We start from the raw sequence: 17,517 nt of genomic DNA, 5'->3' as shown, positions 1-17,517 counted from the left end.
TGATTCCTTATACTTTGGTATCAGATATTTCCTTTTGAGTTGATTTCATATCATTTGGTATCAGAGCTTTAGACTCAAGATTAGATATATGTTTCATTTGCTTTTCTTTTGAATTTTTTTCTCCAAATTGTTCAGTTTTGTCCCTACCTGATAGTTATATGCAGTAAGGCGTTGTTGTTGCCTTTTGCTTACATTCCCATGTAACATTAATTTCAATTTCTCAAATCTTGCTTTCAAAACTCTTTTTCAAAATCTCTCTGCCCTCGTTTTCTAAAATTTTATTCTTGAACCGGGGCCAGAGGCTCGAGTATACATCACTTGGCCATAGGCGACGCAAGAACGAATAGGCTTAACTCACATGTTGCTAGGAAGTGAGTGTCTTACAATCCCAAGTCTGTTTAAAAAAAAAAAAAAAAAAAAACCATAAGTCTAATCTAAAGAGTATCAAGTCAGTTTTATTGGAATTTATGTCCTAAAGTCTTCTAATTAATTATTAATTTTTAATAATTTTGATTGTTATATCTCCGATTAATATTATGCATTTTTGTAATTGTTACAAATGATTTGATTTAAACAATCCAGTGAGAACTTGACATTAGTGAAAATAGTTTTTACAGCGGATTCAATATGCTTAACATTTTGGAGACTTACCAAATAAGGTGTTGTGTGTTAGACGAACACGACACTCCACAATAGTATGATATTGTCCATTTTGAGCATAAGGGCTTTGTTTTGGGTTTCCCAAAAGGCCTGTCTGAAGTGGGACTTTCATCACCCAACACCACCCCTCGAATAAAGTACACCTCCCCTTAATCGAGACTCGACTCCTCCTTTTTCTTTTTGAAGTCTTAGTCGTTTCTTGACTATGCCCTCGAGGAGGCTCAACTTCTTTTCTTTTGGAGTCCTTTGTTCGACATTTGAGGATTTACCAATCTATTGACACTAAGTTTAGGCATGACTTTGATACCATGTTAGACGAACACAACTCTCCACAATGGTATGATATTGTCCACTTTGAGCATAAACTTTCATGATTTTGCTTTAGGCTCCCAAAAGCCTCGTACTAATGGAGATAGTATTATTTGATTATAAATCAATGATCATTCCCTAGCTTAGCGGACGTGAAACTTTCATCATCAAACACGGTAAAACATAATATTATGAGTTGAAGTTCACTCATTCCCAGGTAAAATTATTTTTTAAACAAAATATTAATATTTTAAAGATTTTTGTTTTTTCTAATTTTAAAATATTATTGAAATTTTTAAAAATTCAAGTATTTTTCTTAGATAAAATATAAAAGTTTTTACAAAAATATATTTTGTTGTACTTTAAGGCAATTGGGAATCACTGAAAGCTCCAAAACTGGGAATCTTCTCGGAGGACCTGAAATGGCGATGGTATAACAGCCGCAGTTTCAACTTCAGGTTCTCTTTCAGGCAATTCGGCGGACGCTTCACTGAGAATATTTCCACCACCTTACAGTCAGTAGCTGCTAGTCTCGTGAGTAAATAGGTTTCCAACTTTTTTTTTTTTTTTTTTTTTTTTTTGTCTTTTCAACCTTTACTTTTGTTGCAATCTTCCTCTTTCTTGCTTTTCTTTTCCGATTTTACAGATTCGTTGTCTTATAGTTTGTTCGTAAGCCTATTTTTCTCACGATTTTGGGTAAAAATTGGTTGGTTTATGATAATGAAGGGTGAAATGTTTGAAGGAATCTGGATTTTTAGACGCTTTGTTTGTTTGGGGAATGTGTTTGGCATTTTAGGTTGCTGAGTTTGTCCTGATGTTTGAGCTATTTCAAGTTCTGCGTAGATTCCATCTAGGGTTTCTCTGTGATTCTTTTAAGCAGTGTGTGGTGTTCAGTAATGGACTCTGGAATGTGGAGTTAGTTTCTGAAACTTCTTGGGAAAAGGATGTGCTCATTAGATTAAGTCATTGGAAGTTGAAAGATGGTTCTATGAATACTCCCTAGGGGCGGATTTGGTTGTAATTGGGGTTGGAGTTTTGGGTGGGAGTTTAGTTGAAGGTTTGGCTTTAAGCCTCCGAGTGGAAGGATTTTGTAACACTCCTAAGTCCATCACTAGCAGATATTGTCCTCTTTGGGCTTTCCCTCGAGGTTTTTAAAACGTGTTTGCTAGGCATAGGTTTCCACATTCTTATAAACAATGTTTCATTCTCCTCCCCAACCGATGTGGGATATCACAATCCACCCCCTTCAACACCTAGCGTCTTTACTGCCACTCATTCCCTTCTCCAATCGATGTGGGATCCCCCCTCCTCCCCCCAATCCACCTCCTTTGGGGCCAGTGTCTTTGTTGGCACACTGCCTCGTGTCCACCACCCTTCGAGGCTCAGCCTCCTCGCTGCACATCGCTCAATGTCTGGCTATGATACCATTTGTAACAGCCCAAGCCCACCGCTAATAGATATTGTCCTCTTTGGGCTTTCCCTCAAGGTCTTTAAAATGCGTATGCTAGGTAGAGGTTTCCACACCTTTTTAAAGAATGCCTCATTTTTCTCCCCAACCGACGTGGGATCTCACAGCTTTCAAAATCAGAGAAAATTCTAATGGTTTGCTGGAGTTGATATTATGACTTGCAATGTCTTTATGTCAAGCAGTGGGCCAAATTCCATGGCGATATCAAAGAAAATTACAAGTTTCATCCTTGAACTTTATAGTTGTATGTAACGAGTCCTAAACGTTAAAATGCATTTAGTAACTTTCAATTTTGTTTCTAATATTCTTGAATTTTTTAAACCGTTGAACTTTCAATTTTGTGCTTAACAGGTCCCTAACTTATACAATATTTAAAAAAAAAAATATGAACCTTTTGGATACCAAATTCAAATGTTAACTTCCTACTGAACATAAAATTGAAAATTGAGGGAGAAACCTCTCGGATATTTTAAAAGTTTAATGATCTATTAGAAACAAAATTGTAGACACAAAATTGAAGGTACAAAGACCTATTATATTGTACTTTAAAAAACTATTTTAAGTTTTTGGATCTATAAGGTAGAACTCTGAATGTTTAGTGGATTAGCTTGTAATTTAATCCCAAAAAAATTTATACATCTAGCTACGAAGAAAGCACTGATTCCCATCCTCATTTCTGTTGGCTATCTAAAATCAGATACATTCCTCCTCAACATAAACATCGAAGGCATTCCAAATGCATTCCAATTAGTGAAGCCCATATCTAGTCCTTATCCTGTTCTGCCTGAAGCCTTTAGGTTAAACAGATGGCATTAAGAGCCCCAAAAAATGCCTTAAAGTAATCAGGGGACTCCTGGTTTATGTATAGCATCCAAGGGACCCATTAAGGATCCTTTGTATGTCATATGGGTTTGATGACCAAGAAAAAGGAACTAACAGCAGCTGGAAAACAATCCTTTCTGTTGATTCTGCTTGAACGGGGTTAGGAACCCATTCCCATCGGTGTGGTTTACATATGTTAGGTGTTAAAATGTTGATTAGTGCTTGATATAGTTATTACTTAGCAGCTAGGAACATCTTGGGGCTAATAAACGGGGTTAGGAACCCATCGGGATGACCCTATAACAGTGGACGAAATACATGACTCAATGAGGACTGAACAACTTGTCATTTTCTACAGATCTAGGACATGGACACTGTGTAGAGGTAACTAAAATATGTTTCTTTGATATATTCAAATACTTCTCTGCAGATTATTGGTTTGCTATTTTGAATTTAGGGTATGAGATAGATTTTGAAAGGATTAAAATCATTTTTGTCGTATTTAAATTCACTATGAAACCTTACTTTAATCATTCAAAATCAACGTTTAATTTTACACTTTTGAAACTGATTTCCATATGATCAAAATTGAATTTCAAGGAAAACATGTTTTGGGGTGATTTGAAACGTGACAATCTCAAACATGCACTTAATATACAAGACATGATGGACGAAGACAAAATTTAAGACTTTTTAGAGAAGTTAGTGGTACTAGCAAATTTTTAATAATACAATGCATTATAACAACTATTTTGAAGCAAATCCGAAATGAAATATACGTTTCCTTCAATGGTTTTGGAAAGCCAAGTTTTAAATAGTCTTAAATGGTCCTTGGCATTGTCACTTTGTTAGTGCTTTAGTTAAAAAGTTGCCCGCAGTAAGTGTTTACATGGCTATGATTACGTAGCTTTTTAAATCATTTTTTAATAATACTTTTGCTTATCTAGTAGCACAAACTATTTGCTGCCTTTAAGTTCGTTTCTTTGTCCATTTCGTACTATGTTATTGACTTTTGAAGTAACTCGTCTCTCCTCGAGGATGTCACGACCCCTTGAACTTTGTACATTAATCTCAACTTTATGATTATATTCTTGTTTATTATTATGAACAAAATATCATTTGTTATAATGTTTTTTGGCCTACAAAGTGATGTTTAGTGTAGGAAGTTACGCCAATTTATTTTCATAACCTCCAAACTTTTCACTTATGCCCTCTGTTTTCATTTCCTTTATTTATCATTTTTTTTTTCATTTTGGTTGGTGACTTCCTGTTTCTGTACCAGTTTTTTTATGAATTGGAATTGTTTCTTGTGGATTTAGCTCAGATGGTGATGCATATCTACTTAGACATGCCCTTAAATTTCTTGATTTGGCCAACAAAATTGATGTAAAGCTGTTTATAGAGCTTGGTATTTTTGAGTTTTCTGGTGCAAACATAGACGTTATAGCATAGCATTTTCCTAATCAAATTCATCCCCCCCCGGCACGCCCACGCCCACGCCCACGCCCACCACGTGCACTTTCTAGCAAATATTGTGTTTTATGTATTTTCTTTCTAGGACTCTTATAACGGTCAAAGTCTACTGCTAGCAGATATTGTTCTATTTGGGCTTCCTCTTTCGAGTTTCCCCTCAAGGTTTTTAAAACGCGTCTACTAGGGAGAGGTTTCCACATCCTTAAAATGAATGTTTCGTTCCTCACTCCAACCAATGTGGGATCTCACAATCCACCCTCTTGGGGCCCAGTGTCCTTGCTGACACACCGCCCGAGGACTAACTCTGATATCATTTGTAACAGTCCAAGCCCACCGCTAGCAGATATTGTCCTCTTTGGGCTTTCCCTTTCGGGCTTCCCCTCAAGGTTTTTAAAACACGTCTACTAGGGAGAGGTTTCCACACCCTTATAAGGAATGTTTCGTTTCCCTCTCCAATCGATGTGGGATCTCACAACTCTGATAATGTGTTTCAAGGGTTCTTGAAGTTGTAGGTTTGAGAAAAGTTAGATCTTGATAACTTAACATGCACGTGCAAAATTTATTTGTTGAACTCCCTTCATACACCGAGGATATTTCACATTTCAGACTTCGATAATTTGTATTTCTATCTATGATACCGGAACTTGTCAATCCTTTGTTAACTGTACTGTAATGGAATTTGTTAATTTCAGCTCGTGTAAACATGCAAAGCATCAGATATTCAATCCTGAAGCACATGAAGATCAGAGTACCTAATACTACAACACAGTTGTTGATAAAGGATGAGAATATAATGGACAAGCTAAGTCGCCATTTGTGCACATCAACAGATACAAGCTCCGACGAAATAGTTGATCGAGTGATTGGATTGGTTAAGAAGTTCGATAGAATTGATGCCTGTAAGGTAATTATCTGGGATCGATCACCTATCATCTCGTCTTTGAATTTTTATATCACTTGCCAGGATTTTTGTAGATTCACACCTAATTATCATATGCTATTGAAACGACTGAGCAGGTTACTGAAACCGCTGATTTTCAGAAGGACTTAAGCCTGGACAGCTTGGACAGGGTGGAGCTTGTTATGGCTTTTGAACAAGAATTCTCCATTGAAATCCCAGATGAAAAGGCAGATAAGCTTACCTGCTGTGCCGATGTAGCACGATACATAGCTTCTCAAGTAGAGGAAAATAAAGAGGAGAAACACTGAACGACTTCAGTTTTTCGTCATTCATCATCATCGTGTAATGCTCATTAACTAATGCTTTCTATATGAACTGATCTTATGATAGTTCATCTTTTGTTTGGGATTAGATCATCCATCAGGCTATGCACTGATTGTTAAAGAACACATGATCTCTTTGGCTCCCAATAGAATTTTAAGGGTAGAATTACACCTTGTGAGTAAGTTCAACTGTGTGGAAGACTCGATGCAGCATCTGTCGTATTTGGTATGAAATAGATTGCGGTATTTCATAATCTAGATGTTTTTATACACAAACGATACATATTTATGCAAGCTCGATTTATCGTGCTAACTATGAACGAATAACTCATCATTGTGACTCAGCGCCATCTACATGAGCCATATATTCTGGTCTGTAACCAATTACTTCACTTTACGAGGCTTCGCTTGTGGTCTGATGGTTAATCCTCCCCTCTTATACAAGCTTGCAGAGGTCGAGATGTTTGGTGCTGCAGCCTAAGGATGCCAGAAGTATATGTCCTTATGCCACCTCCGAGCGACGATAATTGCAGCTGTTCACTGCCAGCTAAATGAGCAGGTCGACAGCGTGTGTTCTTCGGTGTCCGAAGAATCTTGATAGAACAGGCCTTTTCGAAGCTGCAGGTTGCATGAAGATGGGATGGAATATCAATAACAAAGTCCCCAAATTCATCGGTAACTCCATTAACCCATTCATAAGATTTGCTGTTTTTTCCAGTGTTCTTGCAATTCACACCCACCATGGCACCTGCAGTGATTGATTTTAAACTCATCAGAAAGGTAAAAACCAAGCTTGATTTCATAGTTGGTGTTTTTGAACTAAGAAATTAGCTGCTATTGTGTTACCTTCAATAGGCCATGCATGAACTTGATGTTCATCACCATGCAAACAAGCTTCACAAAGAACAGAGCCTGTGACCAAAACTGTGGACAGTCTCTCCTCACCATATCCAGCTATCTGCCTCCAATCATCTCGACCCAAAAGATCGGATAACGGGGTCTCACCTTCTGCATATTCGACTACCATCGGAAATCCATGGCCGAAAAGGAGGAAGAAGAAGAACGAACGAAGCCAGAACAGGCTGACAGAATTATGGAAGCTACAAACTCTGGTAATCATCTTCTTGCTTTATCAATCAATCTGACACCATTTTTAGATACATATTCATTGGTTTATATAATGTTATAACAAAAGAGACGACCCTACATGTCGAATTTACAGAAATACCCCTTCCGGGTTTGACGTTGACCAGGCAGTTCCTCTATGTTGGATTTTCGCCATCTTCCCCTCTATGTCATTTACCAAATGAAAAAGATAGTTTTTTTTTAAGTATTTTATTGTGAATTTGGTCACAAGGCTGCATTTTTAGATGAGAAGAGCTTGACCCTCCTTATCTTTTTAAGATAATACAAAAAAAATATTGGATTCAGATATCTTTGCCCCACTTGGTAGTGTTGTTGGTAGGAAAACAATATTGGGGAATGGGCAAAAGGGTCTTTTCCACCCACATACATGAAGAAGTTGGTAGTTGGATGGGGAAGTTGATGAAGTAGGTCAATATCCTATGTTCTTTGTCTAAACTTGACATGAGAGAGAAGGAGAGAAGGATTGTGAAGTTGGTGTACCAATCTTTAAGAACAAAAAATTTCTGGTAGAAAGACCACACAAGGTTTCCTATCCACATCCTAAATTTTCAAAGCTACCTCAACCATATGATATCAAGCCTAAGCAATTGCTATGTCTTTCTTTGCACAAATTTTCCATTGGTGGTTTACCTATGCATTTATGAGTGTGGCAACGGATCTAAGTAAAGAGAGAACGACAACAGGTCTTCCAATAGTCAATTCGAGCCTACCCAAAAGATGTAAGTAAAGAGGAGAACGACAGTGAGTCTTCTAATAGTTAATTCGAGCCTACCCAAAAGATGTAAGTAAAGAGGAGAACGACAGCGAGTCTTCCAATAGTTAATTCGAGCCTACCCAAAAGATGTAAGTAAAGAGGAGAACGACGGTGAGTCTTCCAATAGTTAATTCGAGCCTACCCAAAAGATGCAAGTAAAGAGGAGAACGACAATGGGTCTTCCAATAGTTAATTCGAGCCTACCCAAAAGATGCAAGTAAAGTGAATAACAACAACGATTCTTTCGACAGTTGATTCGAGATTACCCAAATCAAAAGCAAAATGGTCTGTCCGGACATCGTCCGTTATCGTAAAGTAGTCCCCACAAAGCTTTTGGGAGGAGGGGTAGTCTTGTGTGTAAGTATAGCATTTTTGGTCTATCACCATATAACTTTATCCATCCAATGATGAGAACAGTGATGTTATTACCGACTATTATTATGGAAGAATTTGTTTTTAAGTTTCCAAAAACCACACGATTATATAGTCAAAGGGAATACGTCATCCCTAAAATCATCCCAAGAGCGGCTAACGTTGATAGTTTGATTTAAAAAATGTTCGGATTTATGTAATTTGATGGGATGATTGAGGGTATATTAGTAAAGTGGATTGTTTGTTCTATTTTGAAGATATTATGCAATTATGAAATGAAAAGCATGTAAGAGCAAATTATTTACTTTGACTTTAAGTAATGCCTAAGCAAAGAAGTAAAAAACAATAATTGTCAAATTCAAGTGACCATTTTATATTATTGCATGCATTATATTCATTGTCAAATATTATTTGGAGAACTTTTCAACCCATAAAATAAAATAAAACTTTTTATCTTTTTCTTTGTAATCCACTTTGAAACGTCTATGAGATCAATTTTTTCGTGTGCTTTTTTTATTCGGTTTCGTATAATCTAGAAGCATCGGAGGTTAATTGGTCATTAGAATATCAGTTGATATTAGAGAGCTTTGTGGCTTTGAGCCAATTATATCATTTCATGGACTAGAATTCAACCGTTACATTGCTCTTTTCATGTATTAGAATCAAATTGTTTCGTTGACTCTTGAAATTAGGATCCACATGAAATAAACGGACTTTTATATTTTCTTCGTCTTCAATGTTGTTATCAGCTATGAGAAGTGTGAGAGGAAGATCTAGGTAGCGACCATGACAAATTTGCTGACTTTGGTAGCGAGGAGTTTGAGCTTAGCTAAAATGGGAGCAAGAACATGCAAAAGGTGGTGATAGACAAAGCTATGCCCATAATACAATAAACTAGTCACAGTCGCCTTGTCATCCCTATCGACAATTATAGAAGACATGGTTGTAACAACAATGCTGAAGAAGAAGGGGACAAAGGTTCTAACAAGGGTAATTTTGAAATAAAAAAGAAAGAGTACTCGCTCAATCTTCCACAGATTTTCGAGTATGCAAAACTTATCATAACTACTTTGAGCTAACTTTGACCATCTTTAGTCACTTCACAACATGTTTTTATTACTATTTATATTACTAGTCAACAACTATGTGCAAAGTGTCACAACTGACTGCACTTCTATTGCCAACTTATCAGCTTATCGTCCTGTCTACCATAGTAGGCTGTCCCGGGCCCAATTTAGGGAAAGAACTTTTTCTTTGCTGGTTGGGGAAACCCATTCAAGCACCGAGATGGAGATGGCTCCGCTGGTTCGACTTAAAGACATTGGTATGCGGGTGACTTACATGAGGTTTTGACCTAAGAGCAGCAATAGTTTGTGATCTCCACATATCAAAAGGCAAGGTGGTGACCCTCAAGTGGTGCCTATTTGGCCACGAGAGAGCCAAAACAGATAAGTGTCATGAAGCGACTGAGGAGGACGATGCATCATCTAACACACCAAGAAGAGTGTGCATTAAAGCCAAATTGAGGCATAAGCAAGGTTGGAGAGAAGGAGGCAACGTGACGAAAATAAGCACAAAGATGGCTAGATAGGGCTCCAGACCATAACCTCATAAGTTAGTGTTTTGATGAATTTTAGCATGCAGCTTTGGAGTTAAGTTCATCTATATGAAAGATGAAACCTCATCAAATATGGTGTCAATAGAATATCCAACGGACACTCTACGGGGTCGTATGATGGCTCGCCAAAATGACATCTACTCTAGAAAGATTTGAAATGTATAAAATATACTATATGGGGAGATGTGATGTTAGCTCTCCATCACCCCTAGGCCCAACGGTCTAAGTGAGCGACCCTTGTGGCACATATATGTGTTATAGTGAATGTGAGTGTTGGGAGACGAGTATCTTGGGCAACTTCTTTTAAAATGGGTCTTTCAAAGAAAGTGTTGAACAACACGAGTGTACCGACACTGTGCCCTAGCTCATGTGTTAAAAGTTGATATATGCACCTGCTATCCAATATGGATTCCGTAAATGACTTAGCATGGATACGAGAGGGTTCATGCCTCGATGAGAACCTAGATGGACGGATGTTCAGATGTTCCGATGAGATAAGCGACACATAGATCAGTTTCGATACCGAACAAGCCAAGACGACCAAGTTGTCCCAAGTCATGGGATGACCTAACAATGCATGGGTCAATCGATGAAAACCAGAATGATGATGAGATACGATGTTGCACACAAGAAACCTTAGCCTAGAGTAGAAATAAGGTCGAATCAAATGATTTGGTCTAGTATAAAGGCAAGTTGGCTAGAGTCGTAGACGATTGAACATGCACGTTTCGGCGGCGTGTGTGGCTACACAAGCTTAGATTCTAGTATAATTGTAAGATTGTTCGTTAAATGTCATGTCAAGTGGGCAGTGTTTTTTTTTTTTTTGGGTGCGTAGTACTTTCTTGAATTTTTTTAAAAAAAATTATAATTGTAAGATTGTTCGTTAAATGTCATGTCATCATGTTTTTTTTAAGGTTTTTTTTAATATCACCATGCTATTTATTCAAAATTCAAGATATTTTTTTATACAAACTTGATTGAAAATCTTGTGAAATTTTAAAATAATAAAATAAAATCGCATTATTTATTAGATTTTTTTTATAATAATAAAAAATGTTTGCGTATAAAATATAAATTATTAGGGAAAAAAACAATATTTTATCTTTGATTATTGTAATTTGGTTCGATTTCAATTTCTGCCGTAAATTATCTCTAAATTTTTCTTTTTCCATCTATATTCATTAAATTTCTCTCGTTTTTTCACTATACAATCGATTAAATATAAAATATGGGTCTGTTGAGTCGAGTTGGATTAGAGAAATTTTTGGACCGACAAAAAAATTTTCAGTCGATTACGTTGGTGACCAGAGTAACACAGTAAAATTCCAACCCAACCCTCTATTTTCGGGTTGTCGAGTTGTTTTGTTCTCTTTTGATTTTTTTTAAAAATTTTATTTATCAATAATATAAGTTATATTAATAATTAAAATCTCATAGAACTCAAATATCAAACATTTACGGAAACAAACATTAAATATTCTTAATAATCTTAAAAGTAAGATATGTCGGGTTGTAACCTATTTTGGGATTGGTTAAGTTGACCAGAAAAAAAAAGTCAACCTACGAACATATCCATTTTTTGAAGTTTAAAAAGTTAAACCCAAAACAGATGGGAAAAAGAAATTAACCCAACCCAACGTTTGTGATTCAGATTAAGTAGTCTAGGTCGATCCGGTTCTCGAGTCATATGTGAACACAAATGGCTCGAACTTTAAGAAAAATTATGATTTAAATTTAAATTTCATATTTAACCAATTAAGTAATAACTATTGAAAAAAAAGTCCATTCACATAAGCCACTTTTGATTTATTTATTTATTTTTAAGAAAAAATTACTTTGGATCGGGTTCATTGTATGATGGGCCGACCCGAACATGAACACGAGCCCATTTACAAGGAGGGGATATAAAAGGAGTTATTGGAAAAGAAGAAGGGCAATAACGTAATTGCGTACTTCCATTTAACCTTTTTACTTCCATTTACTTGGTCAATTTCACCCACCGAAAACCCTCCTCGCCGCCAAAATTTTACCACTTTTCAACCGCCGCAGGATGGACCTCTTCACCGGCGATCACCGGATTCCGAGCTCCGACAGCTTCCCACAGCACGTTGCTCCATTTCCCGATTCGACGGACCTCCTCTACGCTGCTCCGTCCGCCGTATTTCCCTCTGCCGACATCATCGCCCACCTACCAAACCCTCCGCCGCCGCCGCAGAAGCTTCGTCCTATCCGCTGCAACGGTAGGTCCCCGGCGGGTTCTCAGGCCGATAACATCTTCGACGGTGCTCTAAGGAGTTTCCAATGTGTTTCGTCGTCACCAGAGGGTGGATTTTCTGGCGATCAGCTCTGTGTGGCTAATATTGACCCTTGCCAGTACTTCAATTCCTCTGAGAAAGATGATAAGCCCGACGCCAAGGATAATGGCGGCTTCAGCGATATCATCGGAAACAATTTCTTCCCGGAGGAAGAGACGAAGAACGGTGGTACCGATGCTGCCATCGCTGCGGAGAATTTGAGCCGGAGCCTTGAAGGACCGCAATTGGACGATGATTCGTGGTGAGTTTGAACTCTGAACTGAACATCGCCTCACGAATTGGGGTTTTTGTTCTTCAATTGAACAATTGAAGTTTATTTACTTTAATTACACGAACACACACACACACACACATTTTAGAGTTCTTGGGTGCTTTGAATTTGTTTAGGAAATGCAAATTACTTTATGAATTCTCATGGAAAAGTGATAAGATCAAAGAAAAGCTTCACTGTAAAGTGATCCTTATAAAATATGAAAAAGAAATTGTGGTTTCTTGATCTCTCTTCATTCAAAGTTGGTTTTATTTCTTCCAATTCTCAATTCTTCAGAAAAAACTAGAAAATTTAAAGATGAATCTTGTATAATTTCCAATTTTATCATTATTAAATGAGATGAAAAAAAGAGAAACAAACAGGATATTCCCAAAAATATCCCAATGGAATTAATAAGAACAGGGAGTAGGTAAGTTTACAAAACCCTTTTAGGAGATTGCACCAATTTGAAGTAACAAAATGACAAGGTCAACAGAGCCATAAAAGATTCTTCTTTTTTCTCTCCTTTTTTAAAGTTCCCATCACTAGCAACCATCATATTGTCCTAGAAAATACTAACTCTCCTTTTGAAGGAAAGAGAAGAGATTGTGCCATGAAATGGTTTTGTACAAAAGATTGTGCCACGAAACTAAGACGACAGTTGGAAAGAAGAGGTGAGGGGAGGAAGAAATATTATACATTTCGAAACTGATTGGCTTTCGATTTTGAAACTGTTCTTCATTTGTATGGTATTGGATATAGATTCTAGAAGTGCAAGAAGTCTGTTCTTCATTTCGAAACTGATTGGCTTTCGATTTCGAAACTGTTCTTCATTTGTATGGTATTGGATATAGAATCTAGAAGTGCAAGAAGTCTGTTCTTCATTTCAAAACTGATTGGCTTTCGATTTCGAAACTGTTCTTCATTTGTATGGTATTGGATATAGATTCTAGAAGTGCAAGACATCTGTTCTTCATTTCGAAACTGATTAGCTTTCGATTTCGAAACTGTTCTTCATTTGTATGGTATTGGATATAGAATCTAGAAGTGCAAGAAGTCTGTTCTTCATTTCGAAACTGATTGGCTTTCGATTTCAAAACTGTTACTTCATTTGTATGGTATTGGATATAGATTCTAGAAGTGTAAGAATTCTGTTCTTTATTTTGAAACTGATTGGCTTTCGATTCTTGAAAATTAAAATCATGTGAATTCTTTTGGGTTTCTGATACAATTAGTATGGTTAGTCATGGATTTCTTTTTGTTGTGGTCATCTGCTGAATCTGTGACAATGGGTTTAGGATAGAATGAATTGAATAGAAAGTTGTTGTTCTGATATGTTGATTTCTTGCCATTTTCCCTTTTTAGGACTTCTGCTTTTATGTTACTTTTTTTTTTCTTCTTTCTGAAAAGGAAACCAAAATTTTCATTGATAATGAAGAAGTTACGAAAAAGAGGAGAAAAGGCTGATAAAGGAATCGAAACCCGCTTGTCGATCATCAATCATACATGTAACATTATCATTCTTCATGTAGTTAAGCTCAGAAATGAGACTATTTACCTCCTTTTCGTCCTGCAACTAGAAACTTGTTTGTTCGATTATTCAATCAGCCTGTTTTAGACTGAATCTTTCATCTGATCATTGACATTTACCCTTCTCGAACTTGGAATCTTGACTAAGTATTTCAGTTCGTCGTCCACCCATTAACTCCACGTTTTTACTTTTCAAAATATTTAGCTTTCTTTCGTGGCGGAAGGTTTCCTCCTCTTTCCCGACACCCCTATCCTTGAAGTCTGTGTAAAATATGCAAATTCCTTCTCATAGGCGCTTGCTTTATTATCGAAACTCAAAGGAAGCTTAACGAAAGTGGTTTTATGGAATTCCTTACCTTTAACTGTTTAATATTGTAATACATACACAGCAGCTTATGTTATCTTGATTGAAGTTTTATTAGATCAAATAAGTAGAAAGCACAGCATGATACATGCATAGATACATAGATATGTACTTTTTCTGATGAACATAGGTATGCTCGATAATATATGACGAACTCTTCTTAAACAAAATCACTTGATTACTTGTTTCCAGCTCAACTTCAGATGGCGGTGATGACGTTTTAAGCACAAAAAAACATTTAAACCATAAGAGAAAGCGAACGACAAGATCGCTCGAGCTTTTCGTGGAAAATTTGATAATGAAGGTAATGGATAAACAGGAGGAGATGCATAGGCAGTTGATAGACATGATAGAAAAGAATGAGAAAGAGAGAATAGTCAGAGAAGAAGCTTGGAAACAGAGGGAGATCGAAAGAATGAGAAGAGACGAGGAGTTGAGAGCCCAAGAAACGTCTCGCAGCTTAGCAATTATCTCCTTCATCCAAAATCTGCTAGGCCATGAAATTCAAATCTCACAACCAGTCGAAAACCACTGTACAGAAGACGATGGAGGTGAAAGCAGCATACAGAAAGAGCTAAAAAGCGATCCAAGTAGTAGAAGATGGCCTCGAGCTGAAGTACAATCTTTGATATCACTTCGAACATCGCTAGAACATAAATTCCGTGCTACAGGCTCGAAAGGATCTATATGGGAGGAGATATCAGTCGAGATGCATAAGGTCGGTTACAACCGTTCGGCAAAGAAATGCAAAGAAAAATGGGAAAATATGAACAAGTATTTCAAAAGAACAATAGGAACTGGGAAAGCTAGTATTGCAAACGGTAAGACATGCCCATATTTTCAAGAATTAGATACTCTTTATAGAAATGGAGTAGTAAATTCAGGAGCTGTCATTGATAGTACAAGCACTGAACATAATTCACAGGCTGAAAGAAGTATAGACCCCTTTCATGAAGAAGAGGCCTTTGTACAAGGTGAAAGTGAAAGAGAGCATGTAAAACAGGAGGCCTTGGAGACGACACAATTTTAAAGAGATTTACGTGTACACTACCGATCCGTTTGGTCGATTTTTGCAGCCCAGCTTTCGGATAATGCAGGTTCTTCATTCTTCCGGCTGGTCTATTCATGGCTGCGTTCCTGGTCGGCTTGTTTTTCGGATTTTAAACTCGTGTATGTTTCAGTATTTGTGCCTCTATAGTGACCTAAAGAAATGCCATGTTTTCAGTTCGACGTTAGCAGGAAATGATGGCTGTAGATTGAAGAATCACGACGCTTGAATCAAGTTTTGGGATGTGATGATGATGCTAAGTAAATGGATAATAGTTGTAAACATATCAAACTTAATTCTTATGGATTTGTTTAGATTTACTGTTTAAATTTTCGGTTAGTTTGTAATGAGAAAAACGTTGATATCGATTCGCTATGGTGTTTAATTCAGGTTACTTCTCGATATCATATTAGGAGATGTTCATGTGGACGTGGAAGTATTCCTCGTCTCTACCACTTGTTTCAATTTCTATTCTTACAAAATTTCATATTTAATTTCGTGGAGAACAGGATAGGGACCATTTGGATTTTTTTTCTTTTCGTTTTTATATTCGATTTGAATATACATAAAGCCCAAGTCTACCACTAGCAGATATTGTCCTGTTTGAACTTTACCTTTCGAGCTTACCCTCGAGGCTTTAAAATGCATCTGCTGGGAGAAGGTTTTTACATTCTTATAAAAGGACTTTCACAATCCACCCCCCCCTTCGGGCCCGGCGTCCTATGTGGGATCCTTGCCAAATCCACCCCCTCTGGGGAACACCCTCCAACCAATGTAGGACTCTCACAATCCACCACCCTTCGGGTCCCAGCATCCTATGTGGGACCCTCGCCAAATTCACCCCCTTTGGGGAACACCCTCCCGCAATCCACCCCCTTCGGGGCCCAGCATCCTATGTGGGACCCTTGCCAAATTCACCCCTTTTTGCAAGGGCTCAAGTTCACCGCCAGTAGATATTGTCTTCTTTGGGCTTTTCCTTTCGAACTTACCCTCAATGCTTTAAAACACGGGAAGATTTCTACACCTTTATAGCAACTCAAGTCCACCTCTCACAAATATTGTCCACTTTGGGCTTTCCCTTTCGAGCTTATCCTCAAGAATTTAAAACAGGGGAAGGTTTCCACACCCTTATAAATTCGTTCTCCTCCACAACCAATGTAGGACTCTCACACATATTATATATTTTTTTATATACCAGGGTTAAAGGTGGTCGATTGTAGTTTAAATAAGCATTAATTAAGTTTTCATTAATACTTTTAATTATTTTCATTAATTTCAATTTTTTCTCCATAAAAAAAAAAAAATTATGGCATCGGTCACCCGAGCATACCACTTTCATAATCCCCACATTACTTTCTTATGTCAATGGTATCACTTTCATTAATATCGACCGCATCGGTCGCCCGAGCATACCACTTTCATAATCCCCACATTACTTTCTTATGTAAATGGTATCACTTTCATTAATATCGACCTACACCAAATGCTAAATGCAAGTAGGGACTCGAAAGAGTCATAAAAAGAAGGAAACGTGAATAATTAACTTTTTTCTGGCTTATACGAGTCACATATGTATGAGGTCCCACGAGCATAAAGCATCAATTTTTCTTTAGGCTATCATCTATTGGTCTTTTGACCATTGAAAGTTAGACTGTATGACTATGCATGTAAGGGGGCGTACACGGGTTGGGTTGGGTTGAGTTCTTTTGGAACAATCTGAAAATTTAGGTTAGTTGGGTTGGTGATGTGCAATTTGAGCAAAGTTCATAACTCAACTCAATCTAACTCAAATTTTCGGCAACTAAACACGAGGGTTACGCTCGTTGCGGGACTTAACCCAATACCTTACAACACGAGCTGACGATAGCCATGCACCACCTGTGTCCGCGTTTCCAAAGGCACTCCTCTCTTTCAAGAGGATTGGCAGCATGTCAAGCCCTGGTAAGGTTCTTTGCTTGGCATCGAATTAAACCACATGCTCCACCACTCGTGCGGGCTCCCATCAATTCCTTTGAGTTTTTCTTCTCTCCTTGCATGAGAGAGAGTGACCATGTCACGAGATATAAAGCTAGGAGAGACCGGTGATGTGACATCGACAACATGTTTGGTAGTTCAAAGATGTTTGTAAAATAAAGTATTATCTGTTTTTACCTACAACTCCAAT

The 17,517-nt window shown here is 37.4% G+C and overlaps 3 protein-coding genes across 5 annotated transcripts; 2 read left to right on the top strand and 1 right to left on the bottom strand.

Annotated features, from left to right (window-relative positions):
• The first annotated feature begins 1,342 nt into the window (after nt 1-1,342).
• LOC111434196 (acyl carrier protein 3, mitochondrial) lies at nt 1,343-6,210 on the top strand. 2 transcript variants are annotated; one of them, XM_023071572.1, is made up of 3 exons: nt 1,343-1,503; nt 5,425-5,636; nt 5,750-6,210. In XM_023071572.1, the coding sequence occupies exons 2-3, from the start codon at nt 5,436-5,438 to the stop codon at nt 5,939-5,941; spliced, it is 393 nt and encodes a 130-aa protein (XP_022927340.1). In that variant the 5' UTR covers nt 1,343-1,503; nt 5,425-5,435; the 3' UTR covers nt 5,942-6,210. The 2 variants fall into 2 exon arrangements, with proteins under 2 accessions (XP_022927340.1, XP_022927338.1); XM_023071570.1 differs by lacking the exon at nt 1,343-1,503 and adding an exon at nt 3,480-3,643.
• Nucleotides 6,170-7,334, bottom strand: LOC111434195. Its single transcript, XM_023071569.1, has 2 exons — nt 6,803-7,334; nt 6,170-6,704 (listed from the first exon to the last, which is right to left on the bottom strand). The coding sequence occupies exons 1-2, from the start codon at nt 7,074-7,076 to the stop codon at nt 6,379-6,381; spliced, it is 600 nt and encodes a 199-aa protein (XP_022927337.1). The 5' UTR covers nt 7,077-7,334; the 3' UTR covers nt 6,170-6,378.
• A 4,463-nt stretch (nt 7,335-11,797) lies between these two features.
• LOC111434194 (trihelix transcription factor GT-2) lies at nt 11,798-15,765 on the top strand. 2 transcript variants are annotated; one of them, XM_023071568.1, is made up of 3 exons: nt 11,798-12,402; nt 14,498-15,126; nt 15,231-15,441. In XM_023071568.1, exons 1-3 carry the CDS (start codon nt 11,897-11,899, stop codon nt 15,233-15,235), a joined length of 1,140 nt encoding a protein of 379 aa, XP_022927336.1. In that variant the 5' UTR covers nt 11,798-11,896; the 3' UTR covers nt 15,236-15,441. The 2 variants fall into 2 exon arrangements, with proteins under 2 accessions (XP_022927336.1, XP_022927335.1); XM_023071567.1 differs by having other exon boundaries at nt 14,498-15,765.
• Nucleotides 15,766-17,517: the final 1,752 nt, after the last annotated feature.

This window comes from Cucurbita moschata, unplaced genomic scaffold, assembly GCF_002738365.1.
Source record: "Cucurbita moschata cultivar Rifu unplaced genomic scaffold, Cmos_1.0 Cmo_Scf00044, whole genome shotgun sequence".
NCBI lineage: Eukaryota > Viridiplantae > Streptophyta > Magnoliopsida > Cucurbitales > Cucurbitaceae > Cucurbita > Cucurbita moschata.
Note: the sequence above shows the minus strand (reverse complement) of the source record. Positions and strands in the feature narration are given on the sequence as shown.

Coding starts and splice junctions, on each gene's coding strand:
- LOC111434194 (XM_023071567.1), top strand. CDS start 11,897: ATGGACCTCTTCACCGGCGATCACCGGATTCCGAGCTCCGACAGCTTC. Junction 12,403..14,497: donor CAATTGGACGATGATTCGTG/GTGAGTTTGAAC, acceptor ACTTGTTTCCAG/CTCAACTTCAGATGGCGGTG.
- LOC111434196 (XM_023071570.1), top strand. CDS start 3,586: ATGAGGACTGAACAACTTGTCATTTTCTACAGATCTAGGACATGGACA. Junction 3,644..5,424: donor GACATGGACACTGTGTAGAG/GTAACTAAAATA, acceptor TGTTAATTTCAG/CTCGTGTAAACATGCAAAGC. Junction 5,637..5,749: donor ATAGAATTGATGCCTGTAAG/GTAATTATCTGG, acceptor ACGACTGAGCAG/GTTACTGAAACCGCTGATTT.
- LOC111434195 (XM_023071569.1), bottom strand. CDS start 7,076: ATGATTACCAGAGTTTGTAGCTTCCATAATTCTGTCAGCCTGTTCTGG. Junction 6,705..6,802: donor TCATGCATGGCCTATTGAAG/GTAACACAATAG, acceptor CAATCACTGCAG/GTGCCATGGTGGGTGTGAAT.